Genomic DNA, 19,610 nt, shown 5'->3' with positions numbered 1-19,610 from the left:
CACAGCTTCTAGAGTATCTGTTTGATGACCAGTGCTGCTCAAACATGAATACTATTAAAGATCTGGTACCTTTTTATAAAAATTGGAATAGTAGTGGTTGAGACACTCTGGTAAGTATAAAACTCTTTTTAGTAAGAAGAATGCTAAGGAGGGATTGTTTTAGTTGTCTGTCCATTCTTATATCGTGTTTTACTGGCTGTTGGTTTATTTGCCATATAGAATCATATAGACTGAGAAGTGTGGAGGCTGGAGGCGACATACCCCAGTGTGTCGTGTTCGCTCCAGCTCGGGGAGGACGCTGAGGCTGTATCTCCATGGATGGAGACCATGCAAGCTTTTCTGCGCAGCATTTCTTACCACTAGGTTTTTTTCCTTCTAATGTCTTCTTTATTTTTCCATATTGTGGGGTTGCAATGCAGGCCTTTAAGCCTGAGACGTACCAGTAAGTTCTGTCAGCGCATTACAGCCAGGGCAGACACGATGCAAAGACCGTGGCCGGTCAGTCGCGTTACCCGAGGGGGCTGGTGCGGGCGAGAAGCCCCGAGCCCCGGCCGCTCTCTCGGCGAGACTCGGCTCTCAGCCTGGAGCTGTTCCCTCAAACGAAAGCGGCGCGCTCCGCACCGCACCCTGTTCAGCGAGTTCGGAGCTGCCCCTGGCGCCCGTAAAGGCTCTCCCCCAGGCCGCGGGGCGGGCCGGGTCCCCGCTCGCTGCCGGGCGCTGGAGCCCCGCCGGGGCGGGACGCGCTCCAGCCCGGCCCCGCGGACGCTGCGGCGGCGCGATGGTGGAGGCCTGGTACATGGACGAGTCCCAGGAGGACCAGCGGGCCCCGCACCGGCAGCGGCCCAACCGCGCCGTCAGCCTGGAGCAGCTGCGCCGCCTCGGCGTGGTGTACCGCAGGGTACGGCGGGGTGTACGGCGGGAGTACCGCAGGGTACGGCGGGGTGTACGGCGGGAGTACCGCAGGGTACGGCGGCGGTACGGCCGCGTACGGCGTGGTGTACCGGGGGGTACCGCAGGGGGTACCGCAGGGGGTACCGCAGCGTACGGCGGGGCGCCGGGCTGAGCCGCGCGGGGAGCCCGGGCCGGGCCGGGCCGCGGAGGGCGAGGCAGCCCGGGCAGGGGTCGGTGCACGCACCCCGTGTCCCTGGGGCAGCTCCCCCTGCGGACCGGCCCGCCCCGGCACTCCCGGCACCTCGAGATTCCCACGAGTTCCCTGAGTTCCGCCTTAAGCAATGGCGTACGAATGCTCTTTTCTTTCCCTCTCTGCCTATTTTTTTTTTTAGTTGGATGCTGATAACTATGAGACTGATCCATGCTTGAAAGAGATTCGGAGAGCAGAAAATTATTCTTGGATGGATATAGTGACCATACATAAGGACAAGCTTCCAAATTATGAGGAGAAGGTGCGCGAAACTTTGTTTTCATTGCGGGTTTCCGCTCCGTCTGCCGCTGGAGCGTGTGGCCAGCGTGTGACACCTGCACAGCCAGCAGGACACAGGGATGAGGCTTCCACGTCTAAAATACATCCTGTACCGAAGTCTTAACATTAAAAAAGACCTTTTGATATTATTTTAAAGATAGCAGAGGTCTTTTGCTTCTGTAGATTGCTTTCAGAGGTTTTGAGGATCATTTCTATCACTGTCATTTCAAAACTAAGATTCCTACCAGGAGAGTTCTGCCAATGCTGACCTGTCCTCAGAGAGCCTCTCTGGCAAGTGGCTGCCAGCTGGGCCTGGGCTTTGAAGGCTAAAACGTCCTAATGGCTGCCTGCGTAATGTGCCTTTTTAAAGTGAGTGTTAACCCTACAGAATTGGAGGGATACATTCCTTGTACAAGAAGATTGTTACCTTGGGGAGTTGGAACCTTGACAATTTCATAACAGCTCAGTGCTGTTCAAGTGAGCCTCCTTGAAGGAGCTTTCTCATCCCAGCCTCCAGGTGCTGCTGGCTTGCTGCTCTGACTTGAGGACAGCAGCCCAATGACACTTTCATATTTTTATTAAATTTCCATTTACCAGTTTGTTTTAAGTCCATGTGTTCTAGTTGTTTTATCTTGGTGAAAAGGTGAATTAGGTAGTAACTCATTAGGTAGATATCCTGGGTAGGCTTTATCTGACAGAAACACATTCTTCACAAGATGTAGGGACTTTTGCTCATCCTGCTGTGCCAGATCACTTCTGGCTCAAGGACATTTGCACGAGTGTGGCTGAATATCATCCAGACCTGAGCAGGTGGTGATGGTACCTGGCACTGCACTGCTCACTGTGCACTAACCCTCTCAGTTCTTCGTTAATTGTACTTTTAAAATGTGTTTTATATTCTGTGCATGTAGAAGAAGAATTCACCATTCCAGAAAAAAAGAGAATGGTGCTGCCGCTGCCTTGGACGAGAGAGCCTGGAGCTGGGTCTCACTGTGTGTGGGCAGGCATGGCACACTTTATGTCAGATTGCTGTAGATGGGCCATGTTTGGCAGTAACTGCATTTTCACAGACAGTAGTAGTACTCGGTGCAGCTAATTCAGCTCTACATCAGTGTAAAAGGGGGGGATAATCTATAGCTTTGTTTTGGTATTGCATGTTGGGGAAAAAAAAAAGGCACAAAATGATCAAACTGAGCACATGCAAGGACCAAATCCTGCAGTGGGAAGTTTTATCCATTTCTCTTTCAAATGGGTGTAAGCATTACTGTTATTCAGAGAATGGTTATGTACAGCTAGAGTTGCTTTTCTTGTCAGAGGAGTTCTGTCCTCCAAAGGAAATGTATGAGCCTGCTTAGATGTGTCCTGAGACAGGGACTGCCTGGCCGGCTTGGCCATCTTAACTATGTTGGTCTCCTCTGTTAGTTAAAACACAGTTACCCTTTGAAAGCCTTTCTCTGCTTTGCCACATGTTTCTACCAGATTTCTTTGCAGTTTTCCCATGTTCAGTAGTTTTAAGAAATATTTGGTATTCCTAGATAAAAACATTTTATGAAGAACATTTACACCTTGATGATGAAATTCGCTACATCTTAGAGGGATCTGGCTATTTTGATGTTCGAGACAAGGACGACAAATGGATTCGGATTTCCATGGAAAAAGGAGACATGATAACCCTCCCTGCCGGCATATATCACCGATTTACACTGGATGAGAACGTATGTTGTTGTAGATTACCGTAAATTTTGATGACAAATCCATGTGAATATATATCACATTAGTAACTACATGCCCTGAGACTCGCAGTTCATTAGCAAAATAGATATGAAGGAGGAGAATGAAAAATACTAAATAATTCACAGCATCTGAACCTTTCATCTCCAGGTCACAAATTCAGCTTCTCCTTGTCAGCTGTAAGTCATGGCCACATGATATCTGTGGCATATCAAGCCTTGGGCTGACCCTCCCACAATTGCCCCAGCTGTCGGTTGAGGCGGACAAGGTGTAGATGGATCCTTCTGTGTTGCCTTGTTGAGTATTTTTGTAGGGATAGAAGTGCATGTCTGTGTATAGCAGTGACATTTTTCACAAGTGTTAAATTCACCTTTGGGGAAAGAAGGATTTAAGGGTCCAGAGCCACTACTTGCAACTACTGTATGCTAAGCTGGATGCTGGCTTCACAGGAGGTGACCTCTTTTGGAATGGTATTTTTGTCAGTGGGAGCATGAGATTTGCACTCAATGTCTTGATCTGTGTTTCTCTTCTTGTGGGCTTTTACAAATGTGTTTGTAACGGAATTACCCCTGCAAAATGGGGAAACGTGCTGTCTCCTGTGTGGCAAAATCACATCTCTGGTGAAGCCTTGAGAATGGTTTTGTTTTGAATCAGCTGTCCAGATAGCAGTGTTCATACATGTGAAAAAAGGAGATGCTGCTTTGGTGAAAAACCTGACTTTTCCCATCTGCATCTTGAGATCCACAGTGAATAAGCTGCATTTACTATTTTAAGACATTTTCTTTACATAGACAAAGTGTCAGGGGTTATGGTTGAATCCCCAAGAAGTCTTAAATGTTTGTTTACTTCAGGAGCTTTAGTCCAGAAGCATCTTCAAAGTAAAATCTTTAGGTGCTTCTAGACCCTTGCATTTTGCCGCTAAGTTCTGTTGGTACCTAACTTTATTCTTACCATTGCTGAACGCCTGGGTGTAAGATAATAATCTATCTGTGTTTTATAGAATAGGTAGGGTCTAAATCTGTAGTGTAGTGGACAGAAGAGGAGAGTTCCCCATAGCCCCATGGTTTGGAGCACTTCTGCAGGATGTAAAATCCAATTTTCTGCTGCCACAGCTGTACCTTGCACCAGGCATACTTTTGGTTAGCTGGTGTGAGAGGCTGTTGCTTTTCCTGTTGGAATCTGGAGACTTTTCACTTCCTGTAAGCATTATTTTTTGGGCAGTTTATGCACTCCCCATTCAGTTTTTATGGCTCTGACTTCAAAGCTTCTGGTATTCCCCAAAAGCATTGTGTAAACATCTTGGGTACTCTGGTTGCTGCTGTTTAACTAAGCAAATAGGATTTAAATGCTGCACTGCTGATTATTGTGGATCCAGTGCAAAAGATTTGGATAAGACGGGATGGTTTTGGTTTCTTTGAAACAGGGAGAAGTACTGCCTCTGCCTGAACTGGAGGTTCTGATCATGACACAATGTATCACTGCATTATGCCAGAGTCTCCCACGGCAGGCACCGGGAGCAGGAACAGCAGTATAGTGCTTTTATTTTCTGGATTGTGTGAAGCTTTCAGTCCATCATGAAATAGTTTCAAAAATTTCTGCAGAAGTGCAAATGAAACCCTAGCTTTGGAATGAAGATCCCTCGAAAAGGAGCTCTTAAATTGCTTGTCACTTCTTGTTCTTTGGCAGAATTACGTGAAGGCAATGAGGCTGTTTGTTGGAGAACCCGTCTGGACTGCGTACAACAGGCCGGCTGATGATTTTCCTGCTCGGAAACAATATATGAAGTTTTTGGCTGATGAAGCACAGTAATGGTGTCTGAGACCTGACCTGACCTGACAGGTGGAATGTCCTGAAGCCCCATCAGAATAAATGTGCCTTGTTGCTTTTCACTGATTAAACTTGTATTTACATGGGAAATTGGAATCACAGAATTATGGAAAAATTTAGATTGAAAGGTCATTTGGAGGTCATTTAGTCCAACCCTGTGAATTACTATGCCAGATTTAAAGCTAGACCAAGTTGCTCAAGACCCTGAAGTTTGGAACCCTCTGTGGTGGAGGTCCCACAGCCTGTCTGGGTGCTGGTTCCAGCACTTAGCTGCTCCCATGGCCAAGCATTTGTTCTTCATGGCCAACTCCTTGGTTGCAGCTTGCAGTTGTTGTCTCTTGCCCTTTCACTGCCTGTCTGAGGAGAGTCTGGCTCTGTCTTCTTCACAGTCCCTGTTCTAGCAGGAAACTGTAGTTGGGTCTCCTCTGAGCTTTCCCCTCTCCAGGCTGCGCAAACCAGTGCCCTTGGCTGGGCTCCCTTCTGTTAAGTAAGATGTTCAGTATGTTTTGCCCTGGTTCTGGTGACTGAGGGCTGTCACTTGTAACCACCTGACAGTTAAGCTCAAAGCACTGACTGTTTTGAGCCCAATGGACCCGAAGTTCTTGGCTCCGTAGTTTACATCCTCAGGCTACGAGGCTGCTGTGGGACATGCTAGTGAAAGTCTTGCTGGAGTCAAGGTGAATGGTGCCTATGGTGTCCCCTCTGCCACAGAGCCAGTCCTTGCCCCTGGCAGTCGGCATCAAGCAGAATCTGCCCTTGAATTGGTGAATTGGCATTGACTGGTTGCTCCCCATCACCTGGTATTTCTTGTGCCTGGAACACCTTCCATAATGGCTTATTCTATAACAGTCCTGGGGACTGAAGCGGGGCTGAGCAGCCTGAAGTTCCCCAGATCTTCTGTCTGCCTTTTTGAAGGTGGCAGTGTTATTTGCTTTTTTATGCTCAAAAAGGTTTTCCTGATCTCTGTGACCTTTCAAAGATGCCAGCAGCCTTGCAGTGACATTAGCTAGTTGCACTTACTGTTGCTCAGGAATCCATTTTCTAACCTTTTTTTCCTTGATATTTCTGGCAGGTGGAATTGGGAAAGGTGGGCTACATTAATATTCATTTTGCTCAGAATCCATGCTAATGAACTACGTAGGATTCTGGTTTTAATTAAAGAAAATAAACCCTGCTTCCTTCTTGTCTAAAAATGTTCATAAGGTAAATTTGCATAATCGGCATTTTAGTATGCAGCTTTCCAAGTTCTGCCCTGGTGCATAAACCTGTGGTTTTCTCAGTAAAATGTAGCAAATTGTTCTTGCAATTTATTAATAAAATTACTTTGACCTAGGTATGTTGATTTTTTTGTGTGTTTGTTTTTTTTTTTTTAATTCCTTGTGCTGCCATTTAGGACACATTGAACAACAGTGTTACTGTAATTGTTAATCAGCTTTTATTCCTTGTGCTGGCACTGATTTGTTCTGTAACATGGGACAAATTACTGACGGTGTGCCTCCGTTTCTTGAGCTGTGAGAGGGAGAAGAGTAGGCTTAGGCACACCAGGCTGGTTTTCAGCAAATGCCTTGTGCTTATACAGGACGTGGAGCTCCCCAGCAAAGGGCACTGGAGCGTTTTGGGATGAATTTGCTCTTCTTGATGATGAATTATGTAAGCTGGGCAGATGTACTGCTTGCTCCAGCTCTCAGTGGATGATGAGCTGACTGCAGCCTGTGTGCTGATTTCAGCCAGATACAAGCTCCTGCCTCACAGTCTCCTAAATAAACAGCTCTAGAAAGAGGTTGAAATGGCCCTACCTGGCTCTTCCTAATGTGGCAGATGATGGATAATTGAACTTCCCACTGTTTTTCCCTATGACTGTGTACACAGCCCTTCTTTAGTAGGAAACTGTTTTTCTCACTTTGTAGCAGCATTACTGTTAACCATTTCTAGGTGTTTTATTTCTCTAAGCGTTTCTGAAAAGTGAAGTTGCAATTTTGAAATGAAATTGTACTAAACTTAAAAGTTGGAAGGGGGAAAGGGGTGAAAAGTCATGTTTCCTGGGGTTTGGGTTGCAAGCTAGATGAGATGTGGGGAGACAGCTGACCCTTCAGTCTGCCAGTGTGGGCTCAGTTTATGGGAGGGGGTGCAGGCACAACTCATGCTTGCCAAATGCAAACCCACCCAGATCTCCATGCAGCCAGGACTGGCTTTTGTGCTGTGGTCCAAAAGCCTGTCTGAAAAATCAGTGTTATGAGCAAATAGGAAGTTTAGCTTCAGTCAGACTCACATGGGGGAGGCTGTGCTGTGACATGTGCCTTACCAGCTCAGGGATTTGTGTGCCACTTGTCTAGAGGGAGCACTTGAATGTCCTCTTGTACAGCACACTGGAGCTTCCTGCTCCCAGAACAAACTTTGGGGATTTTTCAAGGTACAACTACAGGAATAAATGACAGTTATTGCCTGCAGCAGATTTTATTCCTTTGATTTATATGCCGCAGAAAATTGGGTTTCAGAATGTAAAGTAAAATGACTGCTTTCTCCTGGTGCTGGTATCCAATCTAATTCATCCCCCTTCTAAGCTTTTGGTTCCTTTTTTTTTTTTTTTAACAGAAGCCAAGGTGAGACCTTTCATTCCTCCTTTGGGCCTTTCTGTTTTGATCTCTCTCTGCAAAAGGAGAGGTGGAGGCAGCAGTGTGCGCCCTCAGGAACCCCCACTTGCAGAACAGCCATCCCCTAACAGGCTGGGGGAGCGCCCAGGAAGACAGAGCAGGTAATGCATTCTCCTCAGGAGAGATTTACAGTTTGGAGTGGTGATGAGGGATGGACAGTAAAGCAGCTGCCCACAGCAATTGCTTTCAGCAGCTCGCTGATGTAGGATGTGACCTGGGAAGCAGGACTGAACCACCTTGTTTTGTTGCCTCTCTGGAGGAATATATACACCCGATACAGCTCCCATCTCCTGGCTGTCAAAATAACACACGATCACCCCACTGCAGATCGTTCATCATTTTCATAGCACGATGCATTCTGCTGCTGAGAGGTGGCAGGGGCTGCGGGGGTCTGACTGTCAACACTTCGGAGTCCATGCCCTTTAGTGCTGTAGGTGTCTTTGAAAGGGTGAAAGCTTTGCACTCTGAAAGCGGTTTTTGTCAGCCAGGAAAAAAGCAATTTGGGACTGGTATAAAGATTCCACACCTGCAAAGAGGTTATGTGGGAGATAGCAGTGGGAGGAAACAGCTGGGCAGAAAAAAAATGTTAATATTAATAGAAAACATTCCAGAAAGTGGAGAGAGATGGGAAGGAGAGCATGGCATTCCTTCCGATGAAAACTGCATGTTATTTTCATGGTGATTTTTGTAGTTTTTTTTCTTTTTTCTCCCCCACCCCCCTCTTCCCCCCACTCTTCCAAGTGCAAAGTGAAATCGATTTTTGGTCCAAAAACATGGTTCTGTTTTACCACAGATAGTGGAAAATCTTGGTATATTGATGTAGTATGAAAATTCATGTAAGTAGTTCCAGCAACATCGTATTGGCAGCATTAACTCAGGCACAGGAAATATTTCAGCTCCTCCAGGATAAGAGTTTAAAAAAAAAAATAGGAGAAATGGTACTGAATTGAGATGTTTAAATATAGCTTTTTTTGGTACCTGTGTATTACTTTCTGCTTTAATACAAACCTTCCCAAAGTGGCATATACCCTATTTTCTCATGAACATCTTGAGAGAGCTCTTCTGAAGGGGACTCAATGCAAACTGTGGATGGACAGTCTGATTTTTAATAATTTAGGTGGGCAAACTGGTGGCTGCACTCCCTTGTTATATGTCCTGGGGCAAGTTACTTTGGCTGGATTTTTTAATGAAAAGACACTTCACAGCCAGTTGGTCATTAACTAGTAACATCCACTGGGGGGGCCTAAAAATAGGTGAAGGGAAATGCTGTTGGTGGTGGGTGTCTCGCTCTGGGCTGCCTGAGACCGGGGGCTGTGCTGCTACCTGCTGCTGTGGGAGCTGGTAGCTGCCTGGCCTGGCTGCTGAACTTGACAAGTACAAATCTTCATGTACTCAAAGCATCGGGTCCTACTGGCAGAACAGGCACTCTCCTGCCAGGTTTCTGGTTCCAGGATTTAGCTTGAACTAGGAATTCGTGAGGAGGGACAGTTTCCTGACAAAGGCAGTCATTTAATATCAGCTGGCAAACACCAGCACACATAAAGACTGAGATGAAAGCTGAGCACTGTTTTGAAGACTATTTCTTTGTGGCTAAATTGTGGATTTGGATATTTGGCCAAGCAGTAGACCTGACCTGTGCTATGCTTGAAAATTACATCATCTGTTTGTGAGTCTTTCCTGGGAAAATGATAGAAATTCTCAATTCCCTCCGCTCCCCCCAAAACAGGGGAAGAAGTCTGAGAATAGGGTTGCTGCCTGTTGTCTTCTATTTCCTGAAGTCAAATAAACATATCAACTTATTGGGGGATGAATTAGTGTTACAATTTAAATATTCCTGGCTCAAAGATCCAGATTTGATCTGATTTGCTGCACTCATTGTGATTTTACAGCTTGATTCTCAAAACATTTTGTGTGGTGGCAAAAAGGTAATACTCTGCTATACCTGCAATTTGAGAAACCTGGTCTTGTGCAACTGAGTCACTAGCTCTCATTATTTATTAACTGTATAAATAGCCAGATAAGGTAAAGAAGCAAAATTCTACAAACAAAAATGCTTGGGGAAAGATTCAACAGTTAAAGGACTGTGTATCTCTTTCAATTCTGGCCTCCCCTGCTGCAGTTCTCTCTGGGATACCTGTATAAATTTTGTTTCATTCTCTGTGCTGCTTCTCAGGCTACCAATTAAAAACTGTTGTGCCTGTCAATACTGGCTGGTAGAAAATTGGGCTGTGTATGCTCTGGGACTGCCTTTGGTCATGGACACAGCCCAGAGCAGCCAAGCTGAGCTCTGGACTCTGGTTTCCCCTGTGATCACAGGCATTTGAGCTGGGAGAATTTGATTTGGGTCCACCCTCAGGCTTATTTTTTTCCCAAATGATTCAGGCAACTTAAAGCTGACCCGCTATTCATGGGAAAGAGGTGAGCTGTCCTTGGTGATGCTGCAACAAAACAAAGTGGTGGGGCACAAACAAAGTGGTGGCCGGGTTATGCACGAGCCTGCTGCCTGCCACTGGAGTGTGTCCCAGAATTTGAAGTACTTGCTCACATCTTGCATTGCAAAGAATGGGGTTTTTTTGGGGGGGATTGTTGTTGTTGGGGGGGAATTGTTCTAATAAACAGCTCTAGTTCTGCATCTCTTTACTTCAGTTTTTTCAGTTTAGTACTAACTGTTTTGACAGTTTTTCAAAGCCGAAGAGGAACCTTCTCCCCCCTTCCTTCCTTGCCTCAAAAAGTAACATCCAATTTTTTCACCTCTTTGGGGGAAAATTGTAAGCCATTATGGCTGCCTTTCAGGTGGATAATTTTAATGACTCTCATACATAATATACATCTGCAGATGACTGCCCAGATTTAGGTGTTGATCCAGAACACCTTGGAAAGGCAGCATCTTTCCCCATCCACAACTTTCTCTTCCTCCCTAAGACCAGGGTTGTGACCATCTCTCACACCTCTTGAAGATGAGCATCTTTGAATTTCTAATTCCCAAACTGGCTGGGAGAACTAAGTGGGAAAGCAGCTTTCTGCTACCATTTCCTGAAAGTTAGTGCTGGAGCTGGTTTGCATTCAGCACTACAGAACTGCTGTTCAAATGCCAGAAACTCTGTGCAGGTTCCTACATCGTAAGGTACCTCACTGGTAAGATAATTTCTTCCTCAATGTTCTATTAAGTGGGTAGAAAGCAGGGTCGAAGAGGTGGATGGCATCTTCCTTTGAGCTCTTATTATAGGTGTGAGCTACTGGATGAATTCACCTTGTTCTAACATCTTTAGTTTCGCCAGCCTCTGCTCAGGACTGCAGCAATATGGTTGCTACCTGAGCAACCTCAGAGAAGTTGACCCTGCCTGCTGGGTTCTGCCTGTCTGAAATACATTTACATCTGTATTTGATGCTTCAGTCCTGTTTTCCCATGTTGCTCGGTTGCAAGTTGAAGCAGCAAGGGAACGCGTGTTTCTCACTGCAGCCAGTGATGCAGTACCACAGATCCTGCACTTCTCTTTTAGACGGCTCCAGCGCATGTGGTTGATTAAGCACATCAGCTGACATACAAATGAGAGAGACGTAACTTAGCTGGGCACACAGATCACACCCTGCTTATCCCCCTCTCCGACTGGATTTGCAAAACACCTGCAGCAAAGGCTTCACAGAGGGGCTACCTCTTATTAGGCCTAGAGCACAGAAAACCCAGCAGCCTACCCAGGCAGCGCAGTAATTCCCAGCACATGCCTGTGTTGAAAGCCTCCAGATGAAGATGTATCTGAAGATGGTGTTTGCTGCCTGGGTGAGTTCTTCCACCATGTCAGTGAGCTCATCCAGCTTGTGCAGAGTGCTCCTGCTGACATGAAGGATCGGGTAGGTGAAGAAATAACCATCCTTTCCAGTACACTGGCTGAAGTCCATTGTGGAGTTCCAGGCGTGTCTGCACATACCTTTGGGGAACACTTAATGTGTCCAGTCTGAAAACTGAGGCACCAGGAAAACATCAATGACAGCTGGTGAGGGGATGCCATTATCACCGGAACTGCAGTTAGGTATTAGAAATGGCAGATAGGTGCTCAAGTTCTTTTGAGGACCAGAGTCTCTGTGCATAATGTAATTATCTGAATGTCTGAAGTACAGCTTCTTTTCTCCTCTTTTAATAAAAGTGGAAATTTAAATGCAAAACTTCTGTTAAGGTACATTAAGCCTCAAGATTTGAATACAACAATCAGCTCCTTCAGGCTCTGCTTTCCACAGCTTTTCTCACTTAGCCAGATGATATATGCAAGCTGTGTTTTAGAACTGAGCTCTGCCCTCCTTTACACCAGGAACCCTCATTAAATTCAGCTGAATTCATTGAATTTAACAGGATTGCCTGGTATAATTAATGTTTTGAGGACAGAGTTTGTCCTTAGCTTTAATGTTTTAACATCATATAGAGCATTCAGATGTGTAACAGGCAGAATATAGGGAAGTCAAACACTCAACTTGTATATATGTTAAATCCAAACCATAAAGTGACATTGACAGTCTTTCCTTGATTTCATAAACAGTTAACAATTTGCATACATCCAGCAGTGATAATATGCCTTTGCATTTAAATTTTAATTATTCTGCAAGTCTACCAGGATGTCACTTGTTTAATGGCTCACTGAGCTTAGAGGTCACCCAGTCCAAGTCTCCTCTAATGGCATTTTTATCTGAGTAAAAGCTTCTACGGATAAGAACACAGCAAACATGCTGAAGTGAGACCTATGTAGTAATACACATGAATTAGAATGTACAGAAATTTGGAGAACAGGGGATTATTGTTGCTGCCTGTTCCGAGCTTCCCTTCCCCCTCCCCAAGACACTTGCCTCTGCCATGTGCTCTGAACTCCTTTGTTCCAAGCGCGGGCAAAACCAAATGTAACTCAAACTCTTTAGCAGTGTCTGACTGGCCGCTCACCCCGGGTCTGCCCCCAGTCCTCCCCTTTCTCCTTCTCCGAATAAAAGAAAGGGCCCGCGAGGGGGCCCGCCCTCTTTGGCTTGCACCCTTTCTGCGAACATCTTGTCTCTGTCTCTATTTGAAAGCTTCTAATTGTAGGAATTGGCAACCAAAAGCTATATTGCTCCCTCTTTGCTTCTACTGGTGGTATTAGATTTGCAGCTACCATTTTGCTGCTTTTAGAGCTACTGAAATGCTGGATTGCCCGTGCTATCTCTCTAGGCTGCCCAAGGCTTTCTAAGGCATTGAACTACGAGCCTAGCTGGTAAAAGCTGTGAGCATCTCCACAGATTATGTTTTCAGAGTGTTTCTTTTTTAATGGTTATTTGACTCTGACTAGGATAATAAATTTTTATTCTCTGCCAGTCAGAATACAGACTGTCACTGACATGAGCAGTATCAGGCACTACTGAATCAAAAAGGAAGTTTACTCCAGTTGTAAAGAGGCAAGTGGCTTCAGCATGTTGGATGATGATGGATCATGCTACTTTCACTTAGCATTGGAACAGACAAATGAAGCTTCCTGACACTTCAGCTAAATGTGTGTGAATCTCTCTTGTATTATTTTACATATTACTGTAAAAAATTTTAATGGGAATTACAGATAACTTAGGTTGGAAAGGACCTTTGAAGATCATCTAGTCCAATCCCTCCCAAGGGCAGGGACACCTCCCACTAGAACAGGTTGCTCAAAACCCATCCAGCCTTTGTCTTGAACACATCCAAGGATGGGGAGTCTCTCTGGGTGAACTATTCCAGTGCTGCACCAAGAAGTAGTATATTTTCCTTATGTCCAATCAAAACCTATTCGCTTTTAATTTAAAACTGTTTCCCCTTGTCCTATCACTACATGTCCTGGTAAGTTGTTCAGTGCTTTCAATGTCTTTGAGAACAATGGTCATCACATACCAGAGTTCTTTTCATCTCCAAAGAAACCCCATGACTAAGAAAAGGGACCTATACTGGAGAAAATATACTACTAGAATATCAAAATGAGTACAGGGAGTAACATACCTGATCAGATTAACAGGTGTAACAAACTGAAAACTACAGTAACTTCAGCTATCAGCGTAAACTGAGAATCTGTCCAATTACTGTTAAACTGTTAATTCTCGTTTCTTTTGCCGCTGATTCGCGAGTTCTTTTACTCGGAGTTTGCATTCAAACACAGGAGGCGCCAGGCTTTTCTTCTAATCGATGTTTATTATTTTCTTATCTATGGTACAGCTGCATGGAATGTGCTTCTTAGTTAACAAGGTGGAAAATGGCCCTGAGTTCTACCTTCCAAGGCCATTTAAAGTCCAATCTATCCAATTAGGGAATGCCAATCAATTTATTTTTACTTATAACCCAGTAACTATTCATTTATGATCCGCACTGCGCGTTTTTTGACCCAAAAGTAAACCACACAGATTTGTGAAAAAGAAGGGGAAAAGAAGAACAAACCCACACCCAAAATCCTCCATCTTGTTACACACATATATGTATCACTATATCCCATAAACCTAAATTTTCTACATCTCTACATATTCCACCCAGTGACATAACTTTAATTACACAGCAACAATCTCAGTGTTACCCCATAATTTGGGAAGCCTTTCCCAAGGCCTCAGGTCAAATGCAGTGTGCTTTTGAAGATCATTACCTGTCAGCACTGAAAGACTGAAATTCTCTAAAGCCAGGGGTTCCAACATTAAACCTTGTTTAAAATCCTAGCAGCATTTAAAACAAATGTAAAACCTCATAAAGAATGCTAATGTAACTACTTTTAGTTTACTATTTTAATACTCACTAAAGTTATGTAAATGGTGTTTAAGCCCAGCTGAAGCAGGTGGTATGGAGTATTTAATTTTTGAGTTTAGTAGTGGTACCTTAGGACAAGTCTACTCAGGTGCTGCACCAGTTTAATTCAGATCCAGCTGTGCAACCTACAGGCCACGTCAGAAACAGAAATACCAACTGCTTTAATATTTTTTCAGTTGATTGGTACATAACTGTTGTTTCAGTGTACAAGTATGGCCTGTCAAACAGAAATATACTGTAAAAATGGAGCAAATTCTGTTTCTGTAGGCTTATGCCTTTTCAGGTGACTAGCAACTTTGAAGCATCCTTACCTCTTTTCATGTCTAGACTGCAGAAATTTTGAAACAACCTGATTTTTGAGGACAGCTGTTTGGCCCCTGTACAGTATCTCCAGATGGACAAGCATAAAAATGAGTTACTGGTTACCTAAAAATACAGGTGGGGCTATTTAAAGGGAGTGAGAATTAATTGATGGATATGGTATTAAAAAAATGTAACACACAAAATTGTCCCATGGCAGTGATTTATGACAAGAAACAATTGCTAAACATTAAATCTCAAACCAGTAAAACTGCCCTATGAACAGATGTATGTATTATGTTCCTATACGAGTGGGAGTATCTGCATTGAATCTTTACAATACAGATGAAGGGAAAAATGTGGGCAGAGATGTGAAATACACTGATATCACAGTGGTACTGTGATTCCAAAAATCTGTGTTCTGAGGGATGCAAAAATCAGTGTATGCTGATACTGCTGCATCACTGATAATTGCCTTGTGTCCTGAACCCCATTTGGTTCCACTTCATGTGGCCTAACCCTTAGATACCATTTTCCTTGGGAAATACTTCGTGCACAGTGTTTTCACTTGATAATGGGAAAGAAGAGGAACTGAGCTGAAATCCCTTGTGCTTCCACTCCAACTCCCCGTGCTCCTTTCTCTACCCAGCAGAATGCCAGAGTGCAGCAGCTTTTAATCTGAAAGATTTAACAGTAACACAAAATCAAGGAAGTACAGGGAGACCATTTAGTATAGTCCCTCATACTGTGGGAAACTGATACTGTGCAGGACTGTATGACTCCCTCACATGCTCTTGGACATGTCCCTGTGCTACTGGGACTTGGACGAGATGGCCTCCAGCAGTTCCTCCCAATCTTGGCCATGCTGTGATTCTGAATGGTGGTTTAGCAAGCAGCCTCCTCTGACAGCCATGGACACACAAAGGTGTAATACTCAGGAGTCTGACAGGGACAAAATGAGACACACATAGTAGAAGCAAATGAAGAGAGGTGCATTCAGAACTTCCTCTCCATAATACACATACTGATACTCTGTCAATAACTCTTAGCTGATGAAATAAGCTCATGTGGCTTGCTCATAGCTACTGAAAAATTACCAAGACAATATAAGGTTAAATTCAGTTTTTCTCATAAAAGAATCTGAGTAGTTGATTATATATATATATATATATATATACATATATATATAACATAGTGCACTGTAATGAAGAGTAACTGGACAGTAACAGACCTGTAGGGATGAAGCTGGCTCTAGGTCAGCACAAAGTCTTTGCAATGACAGGCCTGTTAGAGGTGACAGGTTCTGTAATAATACCACTGAATATTCATAATTGAATAAATTTTATTTCACATTTACACATTAGCAAGAGTATATACAATTTAAAAAATCAGCCTTGCTGGGAAAAATTAGTTGGAAATCATCTATCCTAACTTGAGACACTGAGTATTAAAGCTATCACCCTCTTTGATAGCTACAGCCTCTAGAAGTGCCTGCTTCTTCTGCATACTGCGAGATGACTCCAGTTCATACATAGTAGTCAGGTTGAAGAGGACACTCTCGTGTAGGTAGTGTTGAGGGTCCTGCTGAACCATTCCTTCCAACTGCCGGAGGGAATCCTTCAGTTTTCCCAGGTAAAGAAGACAAACAGCAGCATTGTTGTTAGCCTAGTGAAAAACATATTGTAAATAAACAGTGTGCTTATAAATACATATATATATATGTATGTATTTACAAGTGATGAGAGAGAAGGAAAAGAAGTCTATCATCTGCAATTACAACATATTTACTGTATGCTAAGAATTACTATTCTGCATGTGTGTGCAAAACTAAAATACATTATCAATTATACAGTGCTATCCTTTTCTTCTTAAAATTCTCAAGATTTACCCTCTGCCATTAAGACCTGCTGACTTCTAAGAGCTGAAACTCTAAAAGACAGAGTCTAAAATGAAATATAAATAGTATAGGACATTAGTCAATTATGAAAGCCAAGTGAAACAAATTTCAGAAACCACATGAGTCTCTACATGCAATCATTTGCATAGATTTTTTTTTTTCATTACTTCACTATGTTTTCAGAAGTGTTTTTCTCTCTCTCTGGCTTACATGTCCACATAAGCAACAGGATGATATCTTCTTATTCCAAAAGCATTTACAAATGACTTCACGTAAATCCAGCACATAGGGCAGTCTAAATACATCACAAATTATCAAGTCAGGTTCCAGTTTCCTTACCACACAAATCAGGTTTTATGAGTTACTTCAAGATTCCAACAGTACAAAGTGATATAACATGTTTAGCAGCAGAAACTTTCATATACTCTGAAAGTTGCAGATCAAGGAAGAACATGGCCTTTTAGAAAAAAACATTTTTCTGTCTATTCAGGAAAACTGACTGATCTCATGTGATTATAATACACACTATTTTACAGCCTGCAAAATGATGCCATTCATGTGTTCCTTAAACTCAGTGCCTTCAGTCTGTAAATGGCCTTGGATCAGATTACTAGGGGTAAGCTGTCTGACTTCTCGGGACCACTCTTACATGACCATGCACTGAAAACCAGGTCTAGAAAACCCGAAGGTAAATAAAGAACTCTTTGATCTCAGTTTGTGACAGGAACCCAAGGCTCTGATACGCAATGTGTTAAAAATGTCACGTTTAAAACTACAATATCCCTTCAGTGTTGTGTGAAATCAAGTTAATTTTATACATGTTGGCAGCTGCCGTTTCTTTTTCTGACATGCAAGTCTATGCTAAAAACAGTGAGTGCAAAAAAACCTGCTTTTGCAAAGATCCTGTAAAAGAAGAGTGTCTCAGAATTTCTACATGCATGCGTAAGTATTCATGCCCTTCACACAGACTGGTTCTTAATTTCCCATCCCATTTTCCATCTTATCCTTATGTATACTGAAAACCTTTTGGCACACATGCCACATCCCATTTTTCTGTAAAGCTCTGAGCATACTCTGGGTACTAATTAAATCCATGCATGACATATTACAAGAATAATTTAGGTGTTCATTATATATGTAGCAATTTGAAAATTTACCACAGCATTTGATGAGTCGATCCTTAAAATTTCTGTGAAAAATCGATGAGCTTCTGCAAAATTATTCTGACCAAGGTGGAGAAATGCTCTAGAAAGTAAGTGACATATAAATGAGTTCTCCTTAAAAACCCAAGGTAATACATTTAAAAATGAATGGACACCATTTTTTATTTTTCCTGTTACAGATGTAAGAGTTTCTGACATTTGTTCTTCACAGTGTGAAGGAGACGCTGATTTACAGACAAATGGAATGACAATTTGGATCACTCAGCTATTACATTTTCTGCCTATGGAAGCAACAGTCTTCATTGTGTTTTTATTAATTTAAATGCAAATACTGTCTTCCCAGAATTATTTCTCTTCATAAAATTAGCCATATAATTTTCAGAGCACTTTTGAATAGTATCTTCTAAATATATTAAGCCAATGTGCTAACCATTGCAAAGTGAGTCCCCCATCACACAGTTCCATTTACTACAGTGTATTCAAGCATCCTTTGAAGGTACTGGGTGGTACTTTCCTGGCAGATCTGATTATAGGATGACTGCCCAAAATAACTTCTCCTCTCCTAAGAGTTATTTATGCAAACGTGTATTGAAAAAAAGCAGTGAAAATATGCAGTGCCTGAAAGAATGAGAAAAAGCTTTGTAAAATCAACGGAAGGATTGCAGTTTCAATGCAGAATAATATGACTGTACCAAGTTACAGAGATCTCCTGAGTCTGTATGCCATTCAGTCTCACTTATGACAGATGAAGTCAAATAAAAGAGAGAAAGAGAACAGGATTGTCTCAAGGGTAGTTTAAGGATCACATTGCATACTTTGTAAAACTACATTTTAAAAAGTTTTCTTTAGCTATTAAATGATCTACCTGTTCATTAAAACCATAATTTGGCTCTGTAGTCCATCCAATTTGTGAGTCACTTTCTCAACATCTTGAAAATATTTTTCTGCAGTTTTTATGTCTCCAATCTAGACAGAAAAATCATAAGTAAGTTACGACAATAAGAAGAGATACATCCTGATTTTATCTTGTAACGAAACAAAATCATATATAACATATCCATTAGCAATCTTTTTACACGAAGGTGACTGGGTAACACCTGTTGCAAAACAATGTATTTGAAGAGCCACGTTAAGGTCATGAAAAGCACCACAGAAGCATGTGCAGTTTGCCTAAGGCAGCTTCTCAGCTGGGGGCTCAAGAGCACTCACAGACTGTAGGGCAGGGAGGCCCCATATCCTCATTTGGCTCTTTTGTTGTAACTAACTGCACAGTTCAAAAAAGTAGGTGAAAATGAGAAAAGGTCAGAGTTACTTCCAAAGGGATGGGGTGTTACTCCATAGGAAGGGAAGACAGACACCAGTGGCCTTGTAGGTAGCACAGGACCCACACCAGGTTAACCCACAGCATCTGGGTCATAGTCAGGGATGACTTCAGTGCATCACACCACATGTCAGAAAACAACTACAGTGCAATGGGCCACTGAGGATATTGGGAAGATGGTCCATTTGCAGATTAAAAAAACACCAATGAGTGGCTCGAGCAGGATGAAGGAATGAGAGATTTTAAAACTGGCATAAAGAAGTACAGATTTGATGGAGATGGAATGGCAAAGGGGATTTCTAAAAAGGAAGGGGTATTTCACCTAAAGGAATGTTACATACATTGCTCTTTGAGATGAAAAAAAAAAATACTTGAAGAACGCCACTTATTTTGAAAATAAGTTAGCAGTGTATTTTTCAGGCTGGAGAGATGGAAGAAGATAAAAACTTACGACTTGGTAAAATAAATCAATCAGAATCAGAATCTATCAAAAGGAATAAAATGAAACCAGTTCAGAAACATAAAGCCATGGAA

General features: G+C 42.9%; 2 protein-coding genes across 7 annotated transcripts in view; one reads left to right on the top strand and one right to left on the bottom strand.

The window, feature by feature from the left end:
• Window positions 1-717: 717 nt before the first annotated feature.
• ADI1 (acireductone dioxygenase 1) lies at window positions 718-6,320 on the top strand. 2 transcript variants are annotated; one of them, XM_010393350.4, is made up of 4 exons: window positions 718-931; window positions 1,284-1,403; window positions 2,956-3,135; window positions 4,838-6,320. In XM_010393350.4, the coding sequence occupies exons 1-4, from the start codon at window positions 779-781 to the stop codon at window positions 4,958-4,960; spliced, it is 576 nt and encodes a 191-aa protein (XP_010391652.1). In that variant the 5' UTR covers window positions 718-778; the 3' UTR covers window positions 4,961-6,320. The 2 variants fall into 2 exon arrangements, with proteins under 2 accessions (XP_010391652.1, XP_010391653.1); XM_010393351.2 differs by having other exon boundaries at window positions 722-898.
• A 9,699-nt stretch (window positions 6,321-16,019) lies between these two features.
• TRAPPC12 (trafficking protein particle complex subunit 12) overlaps window positions 16,020-19,610 on the bottom strand; it is a 48,854-nt gene continuing 45,263 nt past the window's right edge. For all 5 annotated transcript variants that reach the window (XR_005604228.1, XM_039569435.1, XM_039569436.1 and 2 more), the window contains 3 exons: window positions 18,621-18,721; window positions 17,750-17,837; window positions 16,020-16,360 (listed from right to left, as the gene is read on the bottom strand). Coding sequence is in view for 4 of the 5 variants with exons in the window: in XM_039569435.1 (XP_039425369.1) it covers window positions 16,118-16,360; window positions 17,750-17,837; window positions 18,621-18,721 (432 nt within the window). In the remaining variant the exon portion in view is untranslated. The remainder of the gene's footprint in view (window positions 16,361-17,749; window positions 17,838-18,620; window positions 18,722-19,610) is intronic.

The sequence above is a fragment of the Corvus cornix genome, chromosome 3, assembly GCF_000738735.6.
Source record: "Corvus cornix cornix isolate S_Up_H32 chromosome 3, ASM73873v5, whole genome shotgun sequence".
Taxonomy (NCBI): Eukaryota; Metazoa; Chordata; class Aves; order Passeriformes; family Corvidae; genus Corvus; species Corvus cornix.
This window is presented reverse-complemented; position numbering and strand designations above follow the sequence as displayed.

Coding starts and splice junctions, on each gene's coding strand:
- ADI1 (XM_010393350.4), top strand. CDS start 779: ATGGTGGAGGCCTGGTACATGGACGAGTCCCAGGAGGACCAGCGGGCC. Junction 1,404..2,955: donor TTCCAAATTATGAGGAGAAG/GTGCGCGAAACT, acceptor TGGTATTCCTAG/ATAAAAACATTTTATGAAGA. Junction 3,136..4,837: donor GATTTACACTGGATGAGAAC/GTATGTTGTTGT, acceptor GTTCTTTGGCAG/AATTACGTGAAGGCAATGAG.